The 25545-nt window shown below is 44.1% G+C and overlaps 2 protein-coding genes across 2 annotated transcripts in view; one reads left to right on the forward strand and one right to left on the reverse strand.

Moving 5' to 3' along the window:
* The first annotated feature begins 1274 nt into the window (after positions 1–1274).
* On the forward strand, positions 1275–6221 carry PROX2 (prospero homeobox 2). Its single transcript, XM_026849661.1, has 4 exons — positions 1275–4714; positions 5270–5374; positions 5714–5908; positions 6016–6221. Exons 1-4 carry the CDS (start codon positions 3167–3169, stop codon positions 6199–6201), a joined length of 2034 nt encoding a protein of 677 aa, XP_026705462.1. The 5' UTR covers positions 1275–3166; the 3' UTR covers positions 6202–6221.
* Positions 6222–23673: 17452 nt separating this feature from the next.
* Positions 23674–25545, reverse strand: part of YLPM1 (YLP motif containing 1) — a 37993-nt gene continuing 36121 nt past the window's right edge. Inside the window, exons 20-21 of the mRNA XM_026848950.1 lie at positions 24445–24624; positions 23674–24081 (exon numbers count right to left, since the gene is read on the reverse strand). Of these exons, the coding sequence (XP_026704751.1) occupies positions 24478–24624 (147 nt within the window). The 3' untranslated portion in view covers positions 23674–24081; positions 24445–24477. The remainder of the gene's footprint in view (positions 24082–24444; positions 24625–25545) is intronic.

Here is a 25545-nt window from a genome sequence, read left to right on the forward strand (position 1 = left end):
CGGGGGGAGCCGAAGCCACCCACGGCGGGCTGCTATGGCCTGGGACCACAGGCTTTTTCTCCCAGCCTTCAAATCTTTGGCAGAAAGGTGGTGGTGCTGGAAGCCTTAGGCAAGTGAAAGGCTTCCTGCCAGCTCTGAGTCGACCTACTTATGAGATGGGTATTGTCCCGGGTTTCTGGGGCTAGGAAGCCTCAGCATAGGGGACAGGTCAGCTCCCTGACCTTGCTGTCGAACACAGATGAAGAGAGAAATTGTGACCAAGTGCCAAAAGAAGGTGTTTCTGTAACAAACTGAGTGAAGTAGAAGGACTGGCTTAAGGGTGTAGGGAATCTATGACTTCATTGCATTTCTGTGTGGCTTTGTTGGAAGTGGCTGGCAGGCTAAGGGGTGGCCACAGGTGACGGTGAAACTTGTTATACAAGGGCAAGGGGTGATGCTGGGACCCCGGCCTTCTGCTGGCCATGGGCAAACTGAGCAGTTTTAATGCCCCCATGACAGACTGTTAGGAAAATGAAACCCTAATGGTCGGGAGGTGGGGGAAGACAACACAGGAGAGCAACCAAGTGGTGTCAGACAGAAAATATTTGTTTTTTCTAGAGCTCTGGAAAAGGTAAAGCTCTCCCAGATACCTGCCTGGAATACAGGGCTGCTTGAAGAAAGGCAACCTGCTAAAAAGCAGTGAGAAGAAACCCATTTTGTACACTGTTCACTAGCCTGGGGGACTCACCATGGAGCAGACATGCAGACAGGAGACTGATGGTGTTGAACATGATCAGATGTTTCTGGGTCATAGCAAAAGAATCTCAAGACACTTTAAAGGTGTCTGGAAAAGACATAAACTGTCCTACTTCAGGGATGCAAAGCTACTTCTAATTAATGTGGATGAGGAAGAAGCACCCCCCAGGGACGGTTACTCTGTAATTGTCCAGGATACGAGGTTTTGCACCTTCTTTTGCAAAGCTGTCCCAGCAGCTAACTAGTGGAGGGGGTGGATCCCTGCCCGGAGTCAGCGTAACATTTTTAAACCCGGGGCTGCTGGCTCAGTAGTTTTTCTCTTCCCCGGTAATCCCCATCTCCACCCCTTTTATTCAGTGTTATGCCAAGTGCTTAGGAGCCCCGTGCTGTGTTAGCCTGAACATCCCGGTGTGTGCCACTCGCAGCAGGTCACATCACACTTTCACCCTTGCTGTGCCCCTTTCCACCAACCTGTTTGTGCTGCCCCAGCCCCCCAGAGCTGCTGCTCATCACTGTGCCCTCGTGGCTGTGTTACTGTAAATTCGGTCTCAAAAGAACCCTCTAAGACTTAGTTTGAAGTTTTAGAAGGCAGGCATTCTTTATTGCAGCACTGGATCCCCGAAGGACCATTCCACCTAAAATGCATACTGAAAGACAAGGGCACACTTATTATATACAATAAAAGAAATGAACATTCGTGTAATTTCCGATAAGTACACACCTATTTCCAGAGAATGTAATTAATATGTTAATATATTGCACAAGTGTACTAAAATTTGGGGAAGGGTCCCTGAGAAGCTTCCACAGGTGTCTTCTGGTTTATCTGCCATGTCTGGGAGGTACCCATCAGTTACAAAATTATGTCCTTGGGCACATTCTTGTCTGAGGCCCCTTACAGCAATTAGCACTAACTGTTTGCAGACATCAGCTAGCAGGCGGTGGAGGCAGGTGCTGGGTGCTGGCAGAAGCAGGCAGCAGCTATGCTGTGGCCCCGCTGCTATGTACTGTGAATGCCTTCAGCAGGGATGTAGCTGCTGTCCCTGTGCTCTGCCAGCAACTGGGAGCACCCAATATCAGCTTTGCCCGGGCATGCCTGGCAGAGGGCTCCAGCTGGTGCTCACCACCCTTGTACCTGAGTCCATGAGCCCAGAGGAGAGTTTCCCCAAATGCCTCTGGTGCAGGTGTAGTTGGCAGTGTGGGAAGTCCATGCTGCCAGGCACATCCAGGGCCCAAACTATGTGAAAGGTACTCCAGGCATGATGGATGCCTCGCTGGTAGGTGGGAGCTGTGACAGTGTCCAGGGTGTTGCTGCCATCATGCAACACCTGGCAGCCCGTTGTAAGGAATTGAAGGAGTTAATGCCTCAAGGACAAGCTGTGACCTTTGTGGTTAGTCTAAGGGATGAACTGTCTGCCTAAGGAAGCGCAGAGTCCATCGAAGGGTGCACAGCTCCACTCCCTTATGTTGTATTGCCAAGTTCTCTAGATAAGCCTCAAAGCGGTCAGATTAAACTGAGTAAAACCATATGTTCAGGTTAATGCCTACACTTTAATTTACGAGCTTGATAAATGATGTAGGCCTTGCTAATGACTATACCCTTGAAGAAGGGCTAAAAAAATTGATAAGAGGGAAACACCCTGCTCCAGAAGGAGCCAAAGGCAGGATAATTACCCAAGAAGCAAAAGCTGGAGGGAAGGTAAAGGTGGCAGGGGGAGGTCATGACCACCAACTCAGTTGGATGATGCACCCCATACCCCCTCAACACATGTACAGAACCCACGCTCCACCTTTTCCTCGCCTTTCATGCAAATAAGTTTGTGGAGAACCACCTCTCTTTGTCTAGTATGCAAATCAGCCAATATGATGAACTTAAGAGGTGACAGAGAACTTTGCTAGGTGTGCACCCACCACCCAAGATTATGAGACCTGAGACAACACTGGAACCCAGGGTGGTGATCTGGATTCTTTTACTCTCTTTCTCTTCTGTTTCTTTTATTTCCTTTCTTTTCTTTCTTACAGATTTTTCAGTAAAAGGCCATATCACTTACTGTTCTTTCCAAGTTTAGGTTGTTTCTACTTCAGATGAAACATTCCGATGGGTCATTTAGTGTTGTTTCACCTTAATTTAACCTGAGGATATCACAAAACCCCTACGATTCTCTGGGCTACTCAGTCCAGGTCATAATACCTGCTCATGGATTTTGCAGTGCTTGGAGGTTTCTTGGAGGCCTGGGTCATTCCCTGCTGAAATAGATTTTGTGGGGGATCAGGGATGCCTTGAAAATCTGGGAGGAAAAATCTCTGGCCATGTGCATGGAGAGCTGCTGTATGAGGTTCTGCCCACTGATGTTTCTTGCTCTTTCTCCAGCTCCACACTGCTAGCAGGCTGAAACATCAAACACATGGGAGGCCTGCCAGTCTGTCACCGGAGATGATCCCCAACCAGCTGAGGGTCAGCTCTCTGGGTTCCAGGCAGGAAGAAGAGATGATGGATGGCAGGACTGGCTCTGAGCAGGATAGAGACCATGCCACTTCAGGGCATGGCCAGGGGCTGAAGTCAGAGCCCTGTCTCCAGACCGACTCTCTCTTGCCTTCCCCTAGTGCATCCCTGATATCTCAGCTCCTCAGACACACAATCGTTGGCAGGAGCCTGGATCCCACCATCCTTTTCCCTCCCTCTCAGGCAGTGCCCCTGCCTCAGGACTATGAGCATGGTGCATCTGCTGGAGAAGGAGTGCAAGCCCTGGCTTTTGCCAGGACCTGTGCCCCAGCTCCTGTGCCTTGTGCTAGCAACAGGGACCAGCTCTCTGATCAGCACCTGTGGGACCAGTTCTCTGACCAGCACCTACAAGCCAAACGGGCCAGAGTGGAGAGCATCATCCAAGGCATGAGCCTTCCACCAACCCCTCAGGCATTTGGCAAGGGCCTGGAGGCAGCTTTTGGTCACGAGAGGGAGAGGGGTGGTGAGATGCTTCTAGAGAGCAAGAGGAAGCCGAGGGTGCCCCAGCAGGGCACGAGGGCGGCCAGGAGAGTGGCAGCCAAGGGCTGCCAGCAGCTCAAGGAGCAGCTCTGCTTTTTAGAGCAACAGCTGAGGCAGCTTCAGGAGAAGTTGTCCCAGGTCTGCGACTCTGGGGACGCTGCCCAAACCCAGGAAGGTGCTGAGAAAGTGCATCCACTGCCTGGAAAGCTTGGAGACAGGTGGGACAAAGACAGCGCTGCTGCCACCAGTGACCCGTGCAAAGCACCTCTCTGGAGGGGTGTCATGGAGGTGCATGGGCCAGAGGAGGATGAGGACAGAGGCGACACAGGTACCCTGCCCTCAGCAGCAAGGGTCCTTTCACAGGCTTTGAAGCACGAGTTGGCTGTGGTGACGTCCTGGGTAGTAGACTCTGTCCTGAAAACTGTCTGGCCAAAGGCAGCCAACCATCTTCTGCAGCAGCACTGCAGCCTCCCGGTGCCAGGGCCAGATGCCAGGAGAGAGCATTTTGCTGCTGGGAAATGCAGAAAGCCACTTGGTAAGCCATGTCCCATGAAAGCACAGGGCTCGCTGGGCTCACTCCAGGCTGAGACTCTGTCAGGAGCTTCAGGGAAGAGCCCAGGCTCTCATGCTGGCTCATTCAGTTCAAAGGGGGTCAGAAAACCCTTTCAGGTATCCAGTGTGGGTTATTCACTAGGCTTGGCCAACCCCGGCCAGGACAGCCAGTTGCTAAGCCAGCTGCTGGGCTATGGCCAGCACGGCCTCTGGGGCAGTGTCTCTTGTGGGACCCCCTCTGCTCCAGAGAGAGGTCCTCCAGAGCCCTTTGACTTGCACTGGGGAACTGTCAAACTGAGGTCATCAGTCGTGAGACAGCAGCATCAGCATCCCCTGTCCCTGAGCCCTGCTGACATGGAGAGCCTGGCACTGCTGCCAGCTGGCAGGGATGGCTGCAGGGAGCTGCAGGCTGCGATGGATGGGGCACCCTTTGCCTCCACCCATATATCCTTTGGGGGCAGCTGGAGAGGTCCCTAAACTCAGCTGGAGCTAGAGAGGTCCTTGGGCTTGGGTGTACTCCCCTTGTCCTCCAGAGCCACAGCACAGCCCCTGCCTGTCTCCCCAGGGTCATGGTCCCTGCTGCTCCACAGGGAGCTAAAAGAGGGTGGGCAGGAAAGGGATCCTGAGCTGTGGAGGGGCACTGCTGCTCCTCAGTGTTGGTTAGATGCTGTAGCATAGCTGGGGATAGAAGTCAGGACCTCCCAAGCCTGCTCTTAAGCCATCCTGGTGGTCCCGTCATTCTATGTCAGGATCAGGAATCTTACTAAAATCCCTGTTCCCACTGGCCTGGGAAGCATCTTGGGGAGCAGTGGCTTCCCTGGGGATTCCAAAGCAAAAAGCCAAAGGGTACTGAGCCAGGGATGGACCCTTCCACCCTGCTGCCAGTCTGTGGGGAGGGGTTATCATGGGCACCAGGCATATGTGTGCCAGGGCCAGTGCTCAGGGATGCACTGAGCTGCTCAGGCTGCTGCGTGCAGGCTTTCCTTGACCCCGATGCAGATGCAGGAGACACTGACCCCTGGCCATCTGAAGAAGGCCAAGCTGATGTTTTTCTTCACCCGCTACCCCAGCTCCACACTACTGAAGACCTACTTCCTTGATGTGCAGGTAAAATGGCAGCATCCAGTGCTTGGCACCCAGCCTACCTTGCTGGGGAACCACAGGGAAGAGGATGCTCTTGTGTCTCCCTGCCCCGCTGGCAAGAGCAGGGGAATGGCACCCACTTCAGCACAGGCTGCCCTGGAGTGGGTGCTCAGGGCTGTGGCAGACCTGGGCTGCCAGGTCTTTGCGCTGGGCAATTGAGGCACTGGGATTAAATCATGAATGTGCCTCCCCACCGCAGGGCAGCTGGGATCCAAGCTTTTGCACCCCTGGGGCAGGGCTGGGATTGGGGCCAGGAGACTCTAAACTGACCTAACACCTGTCCTTTGGCTCTCCACCTGGCAGTTCAGCCGCTGCATCACCTCCCAGCTCATCAAGTGGTTCAGCAACTTCCGCGAGTTTTACTACATCCAGGTGGAGAAGTTTGCCCGGCAGGCCCTGCTGGAGGGCGTTGTGGATGCTGGTACCCTCCGTGTCTCCCGGGACTCAGAGCTTTTCCGCGCCCTCAACATGCACTATAACAAGGGGAACGACTTTGAGGTGAGGAGGAGCCGAGAGGCAGGGGTGGTGGGGTAATGGGGTTTGCTGGGGTGAGGGGGGAGCAGGGGACCCGATGGCGCCATGGGCTGATGCCTGTCTCGCTACAGGTGCCAGGGCGGTTCCTGGAGGTGGCCAGCCTGACGCTGCGGGAGTTCTTCAGTGCTGTCAGAGCGGGCAAGGACGCCGACCCCTCCTGGAAAAAACCCATTTACAAAATCATTTCCAAACTGGACAGCGACATCCCGGAAGGATTCAAAGCCACTGGTTGCTCCCAGGAACTGCTCCACAGCTGAGCCTCTGTGAAAGCAGCCCCAGGTCCTGTGTGCAGCCACCATGTGCTAAGCATCTCATGGGCACTCTGTACAACATCTGTTATTCTGAGTATTTTCTCTCTGGCCTGTAAAACAGCTCCTTGGGCGAGGCCTATCACTTGCCTCAGGTGCTGGGATTTTATGCTGTGTGTTTTATTGCCCTGCTCAAAGCCAGTGGGGTCCTGCTGGAGACCTTTGGAGGGGTGGGACAGAGATGAAGCTATCATGTTGGAGCCTGGGATATCACCCTGTCCCAGCTCTCCCTGTGACCCTGGGCAAGCCACCTTCCTTCTCTTCTCCAGAGGGCCACAGATCAGGGCAAACAGCCTTTCTGTTTATAAAGCAGGCAGAGGTCCTAACAGCGGGCAAAGTTTTCTTGGCGCAGCAGACCAGTGGATGTGCACGCCTCAGTTTCTGTCCAGATACAACAAGCCAGTGTCCAAAGAAAACAGCTGGTGAATTTCAGCATTTTAAGCACCCCACGGGGATAGCTGACCCTGTATGAGAGATGTAAAAAGTGTTGTAGCCAGCATGAACAATACTTCCCCCTGCCTCCCCTGTCCTGTTTGGCAAAAGCTCCCAATGCAGCTGCATGCTGTGGCCAAGCAGGTGTGTGCGTGTACTGGTGGAAGCAGGCCAGAGCGACTGCTCACCAGCAGTGTTCCCCGTGATGCTGGAGGAGAGCAGGGTGCACAGCCAGCCCCCATCAACCCATCACCTGGGAGGAAAGTGCCATGTTAAACACCCACCTGTGTCCCCTTACACTGCTTCTGCTGGCAAAACTGCCCCAAACATCTCAGCTCCACAACCTGCCCATGGTGAAAGACGAGCATGTATTTTGGGACCTGTCAGTCCCCGTGAGTTTTTAACACAAGTCAGTAAGGAGCTTGGGCTCTGAGGTCTGCACCTCATTGCTGTAGGGTTTTCTTTTCCCTGTAACCAGGACTCAGCGGCCACTTTTCCACCTGATGGAGTGTGGCAAAGCATTTTAAGGGCGCTCTCATCTGGGCAGAAGTGGTGATAGGGAGGGAAAGGCTGTGAAGAGGAGAGAGATCATGGGAGAGGCATGGCCAGTGGGTTCTGGGAGGGCAGCAGTGAGTAACTGAGGATGAGCAACGACATCCCCATGCAAAACACTCTGGGAGAAGAGAATCAGGAGGAGGTCAAGATGATGTTGGATGTGCTGCAAGGTGCCAGCTGTGTACTAGAGCACAGCGAGTGACATGGGAAAGGAAAATCGCAGCTCCAGCATTAGAGAAACAGCTGGTGTGATCTAAAGGCAGTGTGTCTGCAGGGGTAAGGAAACATGTAATGACATCAGGGCAGGATGGGGTCTCCAGTGGTTTCCCCCAGCACGAGTGTGGCTTCCCAGATTTCCTGCTTCTGGTTGTATGTTCATTTCTTGTGGTTTGTATATTTTACAACCCCAATAACAAATTTACTTTATCCATTTTTAAATAAACAGTTTAAGCTACCCCTTTACATCCCTAGAGATCTATTTGATAATTTCTGCTCTAAAACATTACCCTGGAACTTCTTGCCTTTTGTTAGGAGAAGAGTAACACTGCAGCAAAAGGGCTTACTCCTCCTGCCAGTATCCCTGCGGGGCTAAGCAGCCCCCACTAACCAGCATGCTCATTTAAACCCACACCCTCACCCCAATGCCTCAGGGTCAGTCTGCTCCACAGTGCAACTTGTTGGAAGCATCGGCAAGGCAGGTCTGGAGGCAGACTGAGACACATCCCAAAGCTTAGGAGTGCCAGACTCAAATGTACAGCATCTGAGAAGTGTTGCGGGTGGCACCATGAGGGACAAGACGGTGCTGTGCATGCAGGCAATAACTACCTCAGAGCTTAAGTAATGCATTGGGTAGGCAAGACCAACACTGATGGAAAAGGAAGAAAGCCTTGGTTGGAGGAGTTGTTAGTAAATTCTTTTGGCTGTAGCTAAACAAAGTTTAGCAAAGACATCCTGCTAGAACAAAGCCGTTTCACACAAAGTCCTTGGGGGAGCAGTTCTTCCCTTCCTCTGCTAACACACAAGTTCATGGGTGTCAGTAAAGTGGCAGATAGTGGGCTGAGGGCAAGGCAATGCCCCAGATCACAGTCATGGAGCCGCTGAGGTTGGCAGGAACCTCTGGAGGTCATGTGGCCCAACCCCCTGCTCAAGCAGGGCCAGCAAGAGCCAGTTACCCAGGGCCATGTCCAGATGGCTTCTGAGTATCTCCAAGGAGCAAGACTCCACAATGCAACCATTAATGAAGATGTTGAACAGGATCAGACCCATTTGGAGCAGTATTTTTGTTCCAGGGTTTGCTATGTAACTGTAAGGAAGTGGGAACTAAAGAGCTGTGTTTTACAGAGGCTTTTGTGGAATGTAAACCAGCATGACAACAATAAACAACATCTCACATCAGTTTTCCTTTGTCTGTGATGAGGCCTCGCCACTTGTATCCAGGGGTTGAATTCTGCCTGGGCAGCTTTTTCATCCAACATAAACAGGGAAGGAAAAAAAAAAAAAAAAAAAAAAAAAAAAAAAAAGTGACTGTGAAGGACACGAGACCACGGGACATGTGTCTGGCTGGCATCTTTCCCAGCAGCTTTTCAACCCTCTGTCCACCTTCAGCCAAGTGTGACAGAAAGCAGAGAGGTGTCAGGGGTGCAGAGAGAGCATCTACCCACCTTTTGGTCACTTCATGCTCCCTCTGCAAGTAGAGCTCCTGTTTGGGGTGCCTGGGGTGCAGCTCCCTCCTCTGGCGGTGCGTGTCTGCCCAGTGTCAGGGTGGTTGCACCCAGGCAGGCACAGCTCTGCTGTGCAATGCTGAAGCAGGGTGAGCTGAATCACAGCCCCATGCTCCTGCAAGAGCCTTGGAAAGCAGCAGGAAGCGGGGAACTCGCACTGCCTTCGTTTTATCTAGGTCATAGGAACGCTGATATGGAGGTCAGCACATCTGCTGGGACATGGGGACAGCTGGGGACAATGGAGCCTGAAGCAGAAGGGAAATAGGGTGTGAATTCTTAACAAATTAGGGTTTCACTGGTTGTGCTGTGCAGGGAATGGTGTGTAATTTCAGTTATGTTCTAGCAGAACCCAAGATACAGCAGCTGGTTTTCAAACAAAGGCTAATGGATGACCGGCATGGGGAGATTTCTACAGACAGTATGTCTACTTCGAGGGCTAGGGGGGAGAAGGGAGAGCCACTGCCCACACAATGACTACAACTATGACCTTCAGGCTTGGGTGGGCTCTTGCTTCGCCATTTCCCACCCCTTACCTGAGGAAGCAGTGGGGAAGCACTCACCTACTGCTGACTCAGTTTCCTCTTAAAAATAATCAGTTCCTTCACTCTATCCAAATTTCTGTGGTATATGCAAAAAGCCCACAGCCACCTGTAACTGTATCCTCTGGGACCAATTCCTTGAAGCTATCCTTTTACATTTCCAATTGCATTCATGAACCATCCACAGCAGTTTACCCTGTCTACACAGCTGAACAGCAGCAAAGACTGTGAAGCACTAAAAATCGTTTTGCTGTCTCCAGGCTGCTCCTGTAGCAGCCGAAAGAGGGAGATGTGACCACACTGACTAAGCTGGCAAGGCCCCGGGAACTCTTATGTACTCACCTATGTTATTACTTACCATAAAAGCCCATATTACACATGGACAGCTAATTAGAGCTGGAAGCAGCTCCTAGTGAAGATTCATCTCATGTGCCAAAATAGCTTGGGGGGGAAACTCTGACAAGCAATAAAACATCTCTTTTTCTTCTTTGCTCCTGCTAAGGACTTGGACCTGTCTGCTGTGACTGAACCAGCCCTGGAAGTTCCCATCTCAAGTAGATGTTCTTGAAAGGGATCTTCTCTCAAATACATGTCTAAGATGTGTATTTGGCATCCGGGCACCTCTCTCCAGGTAAGCATCCCCTGGTGAGCCTGTGCTCACAAAATCTCAGCAACATTTGCTGTCCCATTACACGCACTGGAAGGACAGCCTAATCCAGGTTACAGTTCAAAGACATTTGAGAGATCTGACATCACTTGCCAGCTGGAGGAGACACCCCTTCCTCTGTCCCAGCTCACCAGCCTGCCTGCAGCACTAAAGCCTGAGTGCAGGGACAAGCAGGGTGGAGAAAGGATCTCTGCCCAGATGGCAGTGTGGGCCAGCACCTCCACAGGGAGGCCACTGTGTAGTCCAGGGGCTTTTGAGGGAGATATTTACTCTGAGCACAGGTACACAAGAGTGATAGTCAGCCGCTGCTGATATTCAAGACTCACCTCCACCACCCAAAACCAGCAGGTTGGCAGGGAATAATGCTCATCTTGGAGGGGAGGCAGTTGGAGTGGGAGAAGATGGGAGGCACACTGCCAGAGAACAAGCACACGTGTCTGTGAATAGATAAATGCCAAACTTGTAAACCCATTTTTAAAAGCAAGCCTGATAATACTTGAGAACAGCTACTTAGGTAAAGCCAGTGAGAGCTGTGCCACAGATCTCAAGGAAAAGCATATTTAAGTCAATACTCAACATGTGTGAGGATACAGTCCATATTTACACAGTAATTCCTTCTCAGCTAACTGTACAGGCTGCTGCATGGCAGGTGAAATCCCATGTCATGATCAATTTAATTTTCTTTCTCTTTTTTCTGGTAATACACATTTGAGAAATTTCCTATTTGTCCTTTTGAGATGACTTTCAGCATATTTACAGTAAGCAATCATATCTACTGTCAGCCTCTGCAGTATTTCTATAGGCTTCCCAAATTTAGTAATTTGTTTTTTAGCACTAGGCTTTTGATTAAAAGTTCATAGGGTAATTTTCATTTTGTATATTAGAGTCAAACACTGTTCTTGGTTTTGCTATTCCAATAAAATGGGTGTTACAGACACTTTCTGTGGCTATTTCCCCATTACCTACTAAGCAACATTTAATGACACAGCATTAAGTTCAACTGGCATGAACCAAATGTGGCACCTTCTCTGCTGGTGTTTATTGCTCAGGCTTTTATTGTTTTCTCACTACTTGTTCTACTAGATTAATAAAGATCATTCTTAAAAGTGCCAGCCTGTACCCAACAGGGCAAATCTTTTAGTTTTACCACAATCATGGAAAATAAGCACCTAAAAGCAAACAGTGAAGTGAAAAGCTGGGAGTATGAACAGGAAAAAACCCTGAAACTTCCAAGGAAAATATTTTACTGGATTTCCCAAAGCACATATATGTCATCCATAACTTTACACAAAGAACAGAAATTATAAAAAAATACTTTGTATTATTTTAAAAAACTAAGTGAAATAACTGACAACATATATGTGTATATACATATCTATACATCTCTATATAAAACCAGTCCTCATTTGGTTCTCAGAGAGCAAGCACAGAATATTGAACAGCTTAAGTGTTTTCCATTTCTAATTTCCAGGTCTGTGAGTAAGAAATAGTAGACATAAGGACAACTTTTGAAAACACCATGAATCCATGCTCAAGGGAAAAGTGAGGCCAGCCCTACACATCTCTGCATCTACTGAGTCCCTATGACTGGCAGTGCAACCTGTGTTCAGATAAAAACAATTACAAAGGCTGCTTTTAAATAAAACACTTTAAGAATAGTAGCTACAGTTACAAAAAGTTAAGTCTGTATAAACAGTATTTTTAAAAGCGAGAGTGCTCTCCTCTCTTGAGCAATCATTATAATGCAGAGTATGATCTATTCATGTTCAGAAATGTCCTTGGCTGCAGCTGCGAGCATGACACCAAGCAGCAGCAAAGCTGTATCTTCTCAGCTCTGACAGCGGCTGGCCCAGAAATTTTTCAGTTTGTTGTTTCTTTGTGGAAGGCTGTGCCCACAGCATGGCATTTCCGAGTGAGTACAGAACAGCAAGGGCCTTTTGCTCGGCAGCAGACCCTTCAAGTAACCTCTGGGTAGAGTGCAAGCCCCTGTGCAGCACCTAGAGTCACTGCTGCTGTCAGAGCTCAGGTAAAGCCCCCTTCAGTGCATTTTTCTTCATCATCCCACAACTTCAAATAGACAATTTATTCTGCAGCTATTTATAAACCCTAAGCTTCAAAGCAATCTCACCTGTTTCTGACTAAATGTTTAATGAGCTATGTTATCCAAAAGACCAGAGCAATCTTTGCAGGAACTGGCAACATCTGGAAGCTGGAAACACTGTCTCAGTAATGGTCCAGTCAGTGAAGGTCTCTGTATTCATGGCACATGATCTTGGCTTCCCAAGGCTGCAACGAGCCAAGCCAAGGCAGGAGTGTTTGATCTGGTGACAAATGTTCTGTTTCAAGAACTGCATAGAGCTTTGATTATTTTTTTAAATATAACGAAGTGACAATACTATATCCATCCATATGTTAGCACTTAACTCGAGACATGTCCATTAACACTATATTATTTGTGTAAGCATCTTCCATACCTGCAACCTGAACATGAACGTAACCAGGATGCTGGTGGCAATGCTTTCTGCATTTTAACAGTCACACCAATCAGGAAAACAAAATCCTTGCAGATCCTGGGCTTACTCATAAAGATGATTGAATTCCATTTTTTAGAAGGGGACATGTCATGCTGGAAGGAATTATCTTTGGAACAATGTTTCTTGAGCAGCTACTGTGAGGAAGACTGCAATGGCTTAGAACATGTTTGGTGCCAAATTGTTCCTGTGTGAACTCTTGAATAGCTGAGAGAAAACTACAGAATCCTCCTTCTCCTGAGTTGTTATAAGCTTGTTTCCATAAAACTGCACTGAGTATTTAAAACAAAAAGATAGCGATTTCTTTCCCTTACACACTCAGGAACAGTGACCGTCCTGTTCCCTGCTAACAGCCTACAGTCTGTCTGCATCAATACACTGACAGCAACCCCACCACCTCCTCATGGTATTGATTTACTCAGATCATCACACTACTATCTGTGACCATTTGCCCCCAAATTTACTGGTTATGCAAAAGCAATTTTAGTTTTTGTCTGTGTCATAAAACACAGGCCAACATTTATGTGGGAATGCCCTAACTTCAATTCTCAAGATCTGTTTCTTAAGAAATAACAAATATTAAGGCCTCAGTCAGTAAACTGGCAGTTACCATCAGATCTCACCTCTCTTAATACTACTCTATGGCCTGTTATGTCAACCACAGCCAACTGCCAACCTCAGAGCCATCCAGCTGCTCTTTCTGCAGAAGTTGTTTTCCAGCAAATAGTGGCAAGCAGCCATCTTTTGTAGAGCAGCTCCTCTCATTGCAAACGATGCCAGAACCAGTGTGGAAGGTGTTCCTCGGGAGCACAGCGCTGACATCACCTGAAAGCCGCATGTAATGTCCCAAAAGTCTTTCCAGAAAAATTTACTGGCCCTTGCATTGTCCCAGCAACATGCTTCAGTGATCCAAGAATCTTACTAGTTGCAAAACTCAGCTCACCACTTCATAAAGCTTCTCCTATAAGCCTTCTGATGCCAGTTCAATTGTCTTTATTCAGTATGTTATTGAATGGCTATGTGTTTGGAAGCATTCAAGGGGCTTTTTCCACTGGAAATAAACCGGAGTTAAGAGCACCATAACCAAAACACAACAACACATACTGGAAGCTAAAGTTGAGAAAGTAGTCTCAGGCATACAAAACAGCAATTAAGAGAGCTGGAGGAGAAGAAGGCAGAGAGGATAGATAAATTCAAGTATTGCAGATGTTAACTCTGATATCATGCAGGTGTAAAATAGAAATCCATAAAAGTAATGGAGTAATGACAAGGTAAAAATTGTGTTACAAATACAATAGCCCTAAATCCTGGTAGAAATACAGGAGCACTGAGATTAATAGGGAGGAAGATTTTATGCAGACACCTGTCCAATGTCTGTTTTCCCCATAAGCCATTTAAACAGAACTGTAGCATTGGAAAAATCCCTTGCCATGACAACTCAGTTCTGCACTGTTAAGATCACACGAGTATGTTATCAATACATATGACCATAGCGTAACTTCAGACATTCAGTGTGCCCCAGCACATGAATCCACACCATAGACAGTTCAAAATTACATATGATTGATCCACCATACCATGTTAAGATGCAGCATCCCCCCAGCCTGTCTGCAAAACATAAGAGGACTGACTCACAAGGGTAAATCCCTAGATAAAAATCAAGTTAATTAGTCTATGAGAAGTTATAAGGTGATTTCTGAGAAGCATCACTGAAGACATGCATCTTTGTGCCATTTCCCTTCTGGTAACAGGGCTTATCTGCTCCACATTAACTGTTCAGAGTTTGGCTCAGACGCATCCCGGGCGCAGGACGGAATCCCTGTGTGCATAGGGTTCAAGGGCAACATGTCAGTGACGCTGCTGGAGGTAGGCTGCTGCTTCCAAAGGCAAAACTACTCTTAAAATAAATCAAACTCTGTAACAATGACATCAGCAAAAAAAAACATCCAAACAAAAAATCCCAGTTGATAACAGTGTAAGTCAAAAAATGGTGCCTATTCACTACTGAGCGTTCTTCTCCCCAAGATCACTAAAAGCAGCATTTTACATATTATCCTATTTTCAAAACCTTTGCTTTTTATCACAGTTAGAAAGTCAGCAAAAAAAAAAAAGGAATCTGACACACTGAACGCTGAATTCCAATTCCTACTTTTTCATAATGTATTTCTACCCTTTTATACTTTCCAAAAATTCCCTAATGCCCAGTCTGATTTATATTCTCTTTGCCAGTGATTATGCCAACCAAGTGTATATTGAAAATATTTTAATAATGTTAATGACTTTAAACTCAATGCAATTTTAGCACCATTATTTCCAGAGGTCTCCCTTCTCCACAGATGGTGTATCACAGGTAGGGAACAATGAAACCAGTAACATTAAAAAAAAAAAAAAAAAAAAGAAAGCAACCTACATATTGCAGAAAGTTAACAATGTTTCTACAATACCCAGACTCGCTCTGTACATTTAGCTATACTGTACTCACCAGGTCTACACAACTTGACACAAACACAGAATAAAAAAATAATCACAGCAAAGACTGAAACTTGAAAAACAACAGTGCAGAAGGCTCTGGAGGCCACACAGAAGTCTTAATCCCTGCTGGACTAGAGTAGTCCAGCTGGAGAACTCAGTGTAAAGGAAACTGTTTTCAGCATCACACATTTAAGTTTAATACACATATGAGGTGCATTACACATTTGTTTATGAACTGTGCTAGAAAATGCATAAAAAAAAGACACAGTAAGTATCACAAGGAGAGAAGTACATTATTTGTCTCTCCTGTACATCGAGGCTAAAAAGTAACTCCCACTGTTGAAAATGGATTTCCTTCATCTTGATACATGTAGCCAAGGATAATTTAAGATCAAAGGAAATGCCATAATAGTCCAGAAAAGGCAAAACAATGTGTACAAGAGATAAGCTATAAATCTTTATCTTAGGTAAGTAAATCTCCTAAACTGGAAGAACTACTATACCAAAGTCTCAAGCTCAAGCATTCATCTAAATGAGAGACTGATACAGAACTGCTGCAGAAAGAGTATTTTCCAAGGCAATGACATTTGAAAACAATCTTTCTATGAATAACAACACCTGGATGAAGAACATATATAAATCACACTCCTGCAAAAACACAGCCACCTCACCACCAGCCCTGGACCTCATGTCAGTTGTGCAGCTTTTTAAGTAATGTGTATTTCTGAAGTTCTGTTTCACTAGGAATGGTAAAACAACTGTCCATGAACAAGAACACAGCACCCGTATTTTCTGTTTATGGAACTTAGCACCAAAAAGGTCAGACGCTGAGAAGAAATGACTGAATGAAGAGAGAAATTCTGCAATACTCATTGAGAAAGACACTCTCTACAAGATTGCTCAGCTGTAACAGATGCAGTTGAGGAACTTGTCTCCAAAACTCTGCACTGGATGCTGCTGCATCAGAGTATGTAGTAGAGAGCAGCCTTTAACAGAGAAATTCTCTGGACAACTGTGTTTTTTTTTAAATGAAATTCAAGACTATGATTTAGATGCAGAATCCAAGAAACTAGAAAAGCAGTGTGCAAAGTGACAACGTGATATGCTCAGCATTTTTGCATTTAGCAAAACATAAATTGTGCCAGTCAACTTCTAGACAGTCCTTTCCTTCAACACAGCACATTGTAAGTCTAGCTTAGGAACAAGAGGATGGAAATCCACAGGACTGAGAATCTTCTACGAGCCAGTACTGGACACAACAAAGGAGGTGATGGAGAAGTATTTATCACCGAAGGTCACAGGTTCCATCAGTTCCCCAAATTGACCCAAAGCCAAACAGCCACTTACGTGTTTTTACTGAGGTAAATCTAATTTTTCTGTCAGATTTTTATTCTGTTCCAAGTTCATCTTCAAGTAAGCAGGTACAGATGTGCACTGTCAGCATACTACTAGCAACACAGCATACTCACCATGTTAGTGTCTCCCCAGCAGATTTGCAGGTAAACTGCTTAAGGGGTATCCGAATAGTCTTCTCAAGCTACATCTGAAACATATGTACTGCAATGAGACTATAACAGACAAACTTTTAAAGTAAAAATGAGGAAGTTTATACCCAAGTTTACTTTAGGGCCATCCCTTCAGCCTTTCAGCAGATTCCCTGCCTGCTTGGAGAAGGGAAAGGAGATACAAATCGTTATATTCCTAATAAAGGAATATGTAGATTGTCAACTCCCTGGAAAAGGGTATTCACATTCCTCCTTACCTTAACTATAAAGTACCTACTGCAAAACACATAGTAATCATATCGTACATTGCGCAAACCTGTTTGAACTGTTCACATTAGAACTTCCAAGTATGTTTCTTTGTAAGAAATCTCAGTAGCATCTCTGATCAAGCTGAAGTTCTAAGATTTTTTTCAGTTGCGCGAAGTTTTTATCAGTGGATTCTTCTATGGGAAGTATCTTTAGTGCTTTGGTTTGGATATATCCTTGTTTTTCTTCATTCCAAAAGGAAAAAAGCAAAAGATTCAGTAAGAAACCTTGGAAGGCTTCAGAAGAATTATTTCTTGCTACAGTATATTTAAAGACTCTACAATCCAAAACCAGCTACTAGCAAGTTAAATCCCATTTTCTATTAGATGTCAGCAGTTGTCAAGCTTTTTAGCAGAATATGAAAGACCTTTTCATTTTGATGCCTCTCCTTAAGGCAGAAGAAAGACCTTGTTCCATATTTATGCAGCATGTAGGTTCAATGGGGTGCAAAATCTCGACCGTAGACTGCAAGTGATACTCCATAAAATAGTGCAATGTTAATCCACTGAAATCTTTTCCATAGTAAAGTGCTGACATTTTCTTTCATGAAGTTGACGTTAATGGTTTAAAACTGTACTGGGCAATATGAAACTGCAAAAATTTGATTACAGCAGAAACAATTTCAAGCTTGTTTTTTTCTCCAATTTAATCCTAACATGAAATCAAAGCTTTAGTGTCATCTGGTTGTCATTACCTGAAAAATCTTGATTTCTGTGTGACTCTAATTGAAGAGTACAATGAGATCTGCTACCATACAAGTTAAATCTGTCCTTATCTTCTTCAAATAAAAGAATATGGCAACTTCAGTTCAAGCAAAAACCTCAAAGAAGAGCAGTAAAGACTCAACCCTTGCACAAGAATTCTGAGCATTCACAGATAAATAAATTGAAACAGTGTAGGTGTTTGTCAGTAAAGCTGTGTTTTCTGTGCTTCAAACAGTAATACAGTACTCTCAAAAACCAGAAGATTCATGTACCGGGATCAGCAGTGGTCAAACAAAACCTTTTATTACTAACTGCATCAAACTTACCAAAACAGAATAAAACGCTGCTTAAGATACCTTGCCATCCACATAATGGCATAGTGCCAAATTAATTGTCTGTATTACCTACCTGTCAAAAGAAATACGTAGTTCTTTGCATTTTAAGGCCATTTACACACTGAAGCAGGGAAGAACTGCATTTCTGTTCCCTTTCTGTACTGATCTCCAGAGAAGAAAAGTAACATCTTACAAGATTTAAGCAGAAGTCGTCTTAAGTTTTTGAAAAATGCTTCTATTTATTTGGGGGCAATGTTTCAGTTTACGTGTAATCTGTTAATGGATTGTGCTTTTAAAGAGAATTTAAAGGTACTTTCAAATCACCCTTAACAGGCTTATTCAAGACAAACTGCTTTCTAAATCAGCTCATTCAACTATACTTTTGACCTGCAGACAAAACTTAGCAAGGACTAATTTCAGATTCTCCTCCACAAATATATATGCAGCCAGTTGCTAAAGCAGACACCTCAGACAGTGTAGTTGCTAGCACATTCTAGCCACACAAGGCAAGATTACAGCTCAGATAATTAGAGTAAAACTAACTGAATTACCATTTTTCTTTTCCTCCCTCCCCCCCCTTCATTTAGATGGAGAATTTTCACTTCTTGGGCTTTGTGGTGGTTGTTTTTGTTTTTGTTGTGTTTTTGTTTACTTGTTTTGTACCGAAGAGCACCACAGTTATAATTTCTCTCCAAAGACCGCAACATCAGAGAAATTGGTGAAGTGGTAACAACCTTGCAGTCTTCGTATATTCCCCTGAGAGTACTAACTGTTCAAACACAGCAACGTGATTTATGAATATACTGATCACAGCAGACAGTTCAGATGTCATCCTAATCATCAGAAACTTCTTGTGTAACACGGAACATCCACTCATGTAAGTGTATCGTGACCAGTTAAGGAAACAAACTTTGTCCCTGTACACACACACACAAGGGAAGCAGTATAAAGAAATATTTGAATGACAGACACTCCAGAGCACAAGTCCTAGGGAAAGGCCTCCCCTCCCAAAGAGATTCCATCTGAGAGTTCCACAAGTCAGAGAAACAGAAGAAAAAAAAAAACCAACACCACCTGTGCCATTTCCACCCAGGCAGCTTTAAGGTTTTGCATATTCAAACCTTAAATCCTACAACTCAAAGAGACCAGAGCTTCCTGACCAGAAACTTAACAAAGAATGGAAAACACTAAGTGACTTCAAAACACTTTTGTCTCTCAATTTCCAGTAACTTTCTGTACTTTTTGTTTGGTAACCGTACTTGCGCTTACCTGGTTTAAGCAAAACCATGAATAAAAGAGCACATTCTGCTTCCAAACAGTATTAATCAGCTAGAAAGTGATAATCTACCTTAATGAAATATTGTCATTAGCAATTTTCCAACCTACATGCATGAGGAAGTTTTAAGGCTCCAGGCTGCAGTACCAGGCAAATTTGGAAGTGGTGGAAAAACACACTTCAATTGCTGGATCACTCCACGGTAAGAATGAAACAAACCAGTTTTGCCCTGGAGAAGAAAGTGATTAATCTTAAGAAGTCAGAAGAGTTACTCGGTGTTCCTTTAGTTGGTTGAAGGATTCTGACTTGCACCTGCAGGAATGGATGAGCAGGAGGAGAGAAGCCAACTTGATTCAAGTTTTATAAAAGAGAACAAAGATGGTTACACTAGAGAAAATAGAAAGAGAATTGTGCCATTCATATTTTAAATGACAGGAGATTTCAGTTCTCATTTCTATTATGATAAAAAGCCTAACTAAAACATCAGCTTTACATCACCACGTCATAAGAACCTGCGTTTCTTTTTACCCTCTTATAGTTCACGCTGCAAACGTGCAGATCTCAACTGAGATGACCACATCTGCTCCTCAAATACATAATCTCATAGTATGCATGTTCTCCTGGTGCAGTTTGATCCCAAATTGACAGTGGACCTCAAGTTCAGTACTGAGTCCTCATTTCCCAGAAGTAATCCAAGAAATATTAAATAACGAAGAGAGGCATAATAAAAAAGAACCACGTACCCATCAGTATTTGGCTTCCTGAGAATGCAGACGATGTGAATGTTCCACAGGCAAAGAAAACTCTCAGCACTGCTTCCCCTTTCTAGTTCACATACACCGAGTTACAATACTTCAAGAGAGCTCCTGGGTTTCAGTTCAGTCAACTCACAGTTAGCTAGCTGCAAGCTGGCGGAGACATTAGGAACTTCACAGCAAAAAGCACAGTTTGCCTCTAACCTAGATCAACCATGCTTTCATGTCCTGAGGTCTGTCCAATATTGTGTGGGTTTCCAAAATTTTGTGGCAGCAATATTAATAATAAAATGGCACAATCTGCTAAGGGGAATTGTGTCCAAAGGGCATGAAATGATTCACCATGGCAGCTTCATTAAATAAATGGGCAAAGAATATTTTTTCTTCTGGTAACAATGAATTTGTTTAGGTGGCAACAAGCTGTCCCACAGGCTGAATTACTTCATTCCTTTGAAAAGGGTTCTCTGAGTGTTCCAATGATGCAACATTCAAATTGTGAAAAACTGATTTTGGATGGTGAGGTCATGTTCTTCTCTCTCACTTAAAAGCACACAGACTATTCTGCAGGAAGCATACTTTCTAATGTGACTTGCAAATTACAATTCTTCATAATTTTTAACTATTCACCTGGATTAGATGCAGGCTTTTGCGGGACTGGTTAATATATTTGTTTCAGTGTAGTATTACAACTCTACTTTTCCAATTCAATCATTTCATAAAAGCCACTACTGAAATCCTACTCAGGATCTTCATGGTATTTAAATGGCTGTTCAGAGATTAAAAGGCTTCAGAAAATAGTTAAAACAATGCCTTTCAAACAGACAATAACAGCAATGTATTTTGTTTAACAACAGATAGGCTAGGAACAATTAATGGACAAGGTTCACAAAGATGACTGAAGGAAAGTCCAAAAAATTCCAAACCCAACCTAATGGGTGAAAAGTCAAACTAACTTGTACCAACACCAATTCTTCCATTCTAAAGGATTCATGAGCAATCCTACAGTAAAACACAAGGTTACTGAAGATGACAACTAAGCTCTATTCATATAGCAGCAGCATGTCCTAGGTTGCACAATCCCTTGCAAAAAGCACATGTACTTCTGCCATGAGATAGGTAGTTTCAATATTCTAAAAAAAGCACGTGGTCTTGAGAAAAACTGAAGTGCCATATGAAATTTTAATTCACAGAAAATACTGGTTTAATTTTTCTCAAGAGGTAGCAGCTCCATTCTGTGGCAGCTGATGATCAGAGTTGTATTTTTAAATGTGATGCAATGCACAGAAACAACCCAACTTAGAGTTAGCACAACCGCATGCATGGTCAAAGATGAAACATTATCCAGGAGTGCTGGATGCATATTTTCCTCTTTAGCCATTAAAGTGGGTATTCTTTCTGTTCAGTGCTGTGAAAGAGTCTACTGCCAATATAAGCAAGCAGATGATGAGTAAGAAGTATATCAAGATCAAAACTTACTGGATTCTGTAGTGGAGGATTTTCCAGACAAAAGCAAAATCACTAATCACCATGCTCTGACTGCGAGCCAAGCAGGGGACTACCTAGCTATGCTCAGTTCTGTCAGTGGCCATGATGAATTTTTCCTTTTTGCTCAATTTCTTCATTCATTGAAGGACTAAAGTACATAGAATCTGTTATGGATTGTAGTTCTGTCATAAGTTATTTTCTCTGAGAGCCACTTCCCATCAAGCAGATGAAGACTGACCTGCTAAGTATTCAAACCAACTGAAACAAATGGCAAAGATTATGGAATGGTATTTCTGTCCTACAGAAAAGTTCTGAACTTCACAGAACCAGGAAAACAACAACAGCAAACCCCAAGCCCTTCAGCCTGTTCTGATCAAACAGTCTGACAAACAGTCTGCAACAGTACTGTTTCATAACTGAAATTTTGCCCTAAACTTGAAGATTGATACATTTTCTCTCTGTTCTCATCAAAGTAAACTTCATGTGTAATCTCCACTCATCTCTCTAACTCTACATGTACCACAGAATAAACAGTGTGACCTCTCTGGGTGTTATCTGCTAAAATAATTTTCAAAATTGTTAAAATCAGTAAACAGTATCATCAGTTCTGTCACACGCCATCTATATGCATGCTCCAGAATTATTACCCTGGAAAGGAAAATGTTAGAAAAGGATCTAGTTCAGGTCTATTACCAAAAATACACACAAAACCATCATCAGTTCTTAAAAGACCAGAAACAGCATCAACTTGTAACAACAGTGTGTCATGAGAACTCTAGTTTTGTTATGTACAACTGAGGATAGACTGAAACCCATTTTACACGTACCTGAGAGAGTAACTTCTCCAAAGCAAAGCTTGCTTGATTTCCACAGCAATATTGATTTTTGTTAACTGTTAGTTTCCCTTCATCAACAATTCTCAGTCAGAATTCAAAGAGTACGTAGCCACATTAAAAGAGAAAGTATATATGCTACGTAATAGTATGTGCACACAGAAAATGCTTATTTGTTACCTTCCATTTTAAAAATGCTGCATTCAGGGAGATTGATTTTCTTGTATTAAAACACATTCAGGGCATAAGACAAGTTCAGCTATTTCCCTTATTTACCAAAGAGCTTTCAGTCATGCACCACAGACAAGGTTGAGAAACATCCAATCAACCAAAACATTAGAATTGTAAACAAAACCATCTATTAGCATCACTGCTCTCCTGTAACAGCATGAACTACCACCACACCAGAACTCACTGATTTACCAACCTAGACGCAAACCACAATGTAATCACTCAGTAGAGCAACAAAAAATAGCAGAGAAGGAAATTCAGGACTTCATTTTCTTCCCTCAGAAAGGTCAGGAGAAAAAGATCAGTTCACCAGTAAAACAGCAAGTATTTTCAGATTTAAAAACTTTGCTTGGTTACAACATTGTTAAAACAAGGCATTTGCTTCAAAACCCGAGAGGACAAAAGAAAGTTTTCATCAGCAAAACTGATGCTGTGCAGAAGTGATGTACCAGCATCCATGAAGAATTTGTACCGCTTTTAATAGTATGGGCTGCTATTTGTTTATCTTTTTTAGCAAGCTAAACACATTAAATGAATAGAAGGGTGTAATTTCTGGTCTTTGTTGCTTCTTTTAATGATGTTTCTCTATGAGACAGTAGACTTATGAATGGAATGAAATATCCTGATAGGGATCAGTGTGGACTAAAAGACATAGTAAGACCAAAAAGAGCTTTCTAGGCTGTCCTCCAGAGAACTCCACAGTACCTATTTTCAAGTTGAACATTAAAAAAAAATGTTTTCCATACATTACTACCTTGAGTATTTCAGAGCCATCCAACAGAATTCATACTCATGTAGTAATGAAAATTTGACATAAGAGAAACTAGGATCCAAAAAATAACGATCATGCCTTCTCTCCAGAAGAATGATAACGGTATGACTCCTAAAGGCCAGCAAAATCTGGGGCCTTAACGGAGCTGTCTATGAGAAGAACAGCAGGTGATAAACCTAGAAGACAGGACACATTCCAGAATAAGAGCACAGCACCTCTTCCAGGTAAGGCCAGTTCTGAGCACTGTCAACATGTGAACAAAGACCACATTTAAAATGTCAAACAAAAACCATGCTATATGGTCCACCAAGAACAGTTTATAGTGAAATTTATTGTTCTGCTTCCTAATACAATAAGCTACAAGGTACATACAGTATAAAACAAGAACGGCCACAAAGCAAAGGTGATAAACATTCTGTGATGGTACAGTGGAGGTAACGTCTGTCTAATCCTTCCACTTTATCCCACAAACAGCAGCTAAAACTACTGGCCCTCCCCCTCCCTCCCCTCCAAAAATATTAAAAAGTAAACTGTGTCTCATTTAGGAGCAGCGGGATTCATTGGGTTTTTTTGAGGGCACTGCTTATCTGCCAATAACTCAAGAAAATTACTGAAACAAAGTAACAAAGAAAAACTGTGAAGGTGGGAGTGACATGACCCATGCAAGATGCTCATGACACCTTGGTTCACTTCTCCTCAGAGCAAATGGCCTGTAAAGAAAGGAAAAGTTTGTTACACCAAATGAAACAGTAATTAACATGGTCAGAATTAAAATATAGCAAGCAAAATCTCAACTAGACAGGACTGGGCACAAAGCTAAACTACTCTTAATGAAAACATAATCTTCCTGTTAATACGGTTTGGAGATTGATAGCTGACAATCCTTTTATTTTTAGATGCTGTACAGGAGGGTGCACACTGACATGGGCACAGCTGACATCTGTTACACAAGCCTCCAAATCACATAATCTTGTCTGGGAGAACTCTAACCATGACATCAACTGCAACCTCTACTCTTAAAAAAACTAAAGAACCATCAAGGCTATAAACAAGCAGGAAGACCGAATACTTACCTTAAAGGCACAAAATTCTGTTTAACCTCTTTATCATATATACTTGGTGCGGTTGAGGGCTCTCTCAGCAAGATGACCACTTTCATCTGTTATCTTCTCCCAATCTGTTTGTCCAACGACAAAACCAATGGCCCTTTTTCTGTCTGCATCTTTTTTTTCTTCTAGATCTGCCCATCGCACCTATGGAGAACATACTATCAGTCAAACAATCTCTTAAGAAATCCTGAGACAAGTGTAGGCTTTCCATTGCAGTAAGAGTATAAGAATTCTAATTTTTAGTAATTTTTCATTCAAACGGGCAAGTATTAATTTGTTTTCTGATGCTTAAAAGATGGAAACTACACCAGTTACATTATTTTCAATTGGATATCCCAGGTGTTCCATGGAGTAGAAGAAATGTATAGGGGACTAGCCTTTTCCATTTCAATGCTGTAATTCTGAGAGCTGAAGTGTACTTACTACAATTATTTATCTGTTCAAATCAATGTTTTCTGCAGGAAGTATTATCAAAGATTAATTTAGTGTATTCATTTTCTGTATGACCTGTCTTTCAATTGCACAATAGAAACATCTAAAGATGACTATGAAACTACAGAAAGGCAGTGTTAAAGAGCAACTCATCAATGAACGAGTGAATGAGGGACAATTTTCTACCTTCTATGATACATTTCTATTTAAAATCTCTCCACTATTTCTTTACACTAAATAACTTCTAATGCATTTGTCATCTCCCAGCTTTACAGCTGCAGCCATCTCCTCTGTGGCTCTTCATGGTCATGCAGATCACTTGCATCCATCCTGTTCAAACATATACATACAATCACTTGCTCACGCACAAACCCAGACACCAATGGGAGGGAGTACAACACGGAGGAGGGAGTAAGAGAGGTGATGATGAAGTGCTACAGTCCAGAAACTCAGCTGAAACACACCATTGCAGGACAAGAAAAAACAGTAAGTATTAAGTGAAGGAGCTCTTCCTTGACATCCTAACTGATTAGTCCCATTCAGGCTGATTTGTTACTTGGGGACATAGCCTTATCACCAGCACCTCCCTACTCCACATTCTACCTGGATTTCCCCAGACATTCCTGCTGGTGA

The sequence above is a fragment of the Athene cunicularia genome, assembly GCF_003259725.1.
Source record: "Athene cunicularia isolate RWA chromosome 5 unlocalized genomic scaffold, athCun1 chr5_part1, whole genome shotgun sequence".
Classification (NCBI taxonomy): domain Eukaryota; kingdom Metazoa; phylum Chordata; class Aves; order Strigiformes; family Strigidae; genus Athene; species Athene cunicularia.

Excerpts from the sequence above, each read along its gene's own strand:
- PROX2 (XM_026849661.1), top strand. The coding sequence starts at position 3,167 with ATGATCCCCAACCAGCTGAGGGTCAGCTCTCTGGGTTCCAGGCAGGAA. Across the intron at positions 5,375-5,713 it reads CCTACTTCCTTGATGTGCAG|TTCAGCCGCTGCATCACCTC; the intron begins GTAAAATGGCAG and ends TCCACCTGGCAG. Across the intron at positions 5,909-6,015 it reads ACAAGGGGAACGACTTTGAG|GTGCCAGGGCGGTTCCTGGA; the intron begins GTGAGGAGGAGC and ends GTCTCGCTACAG.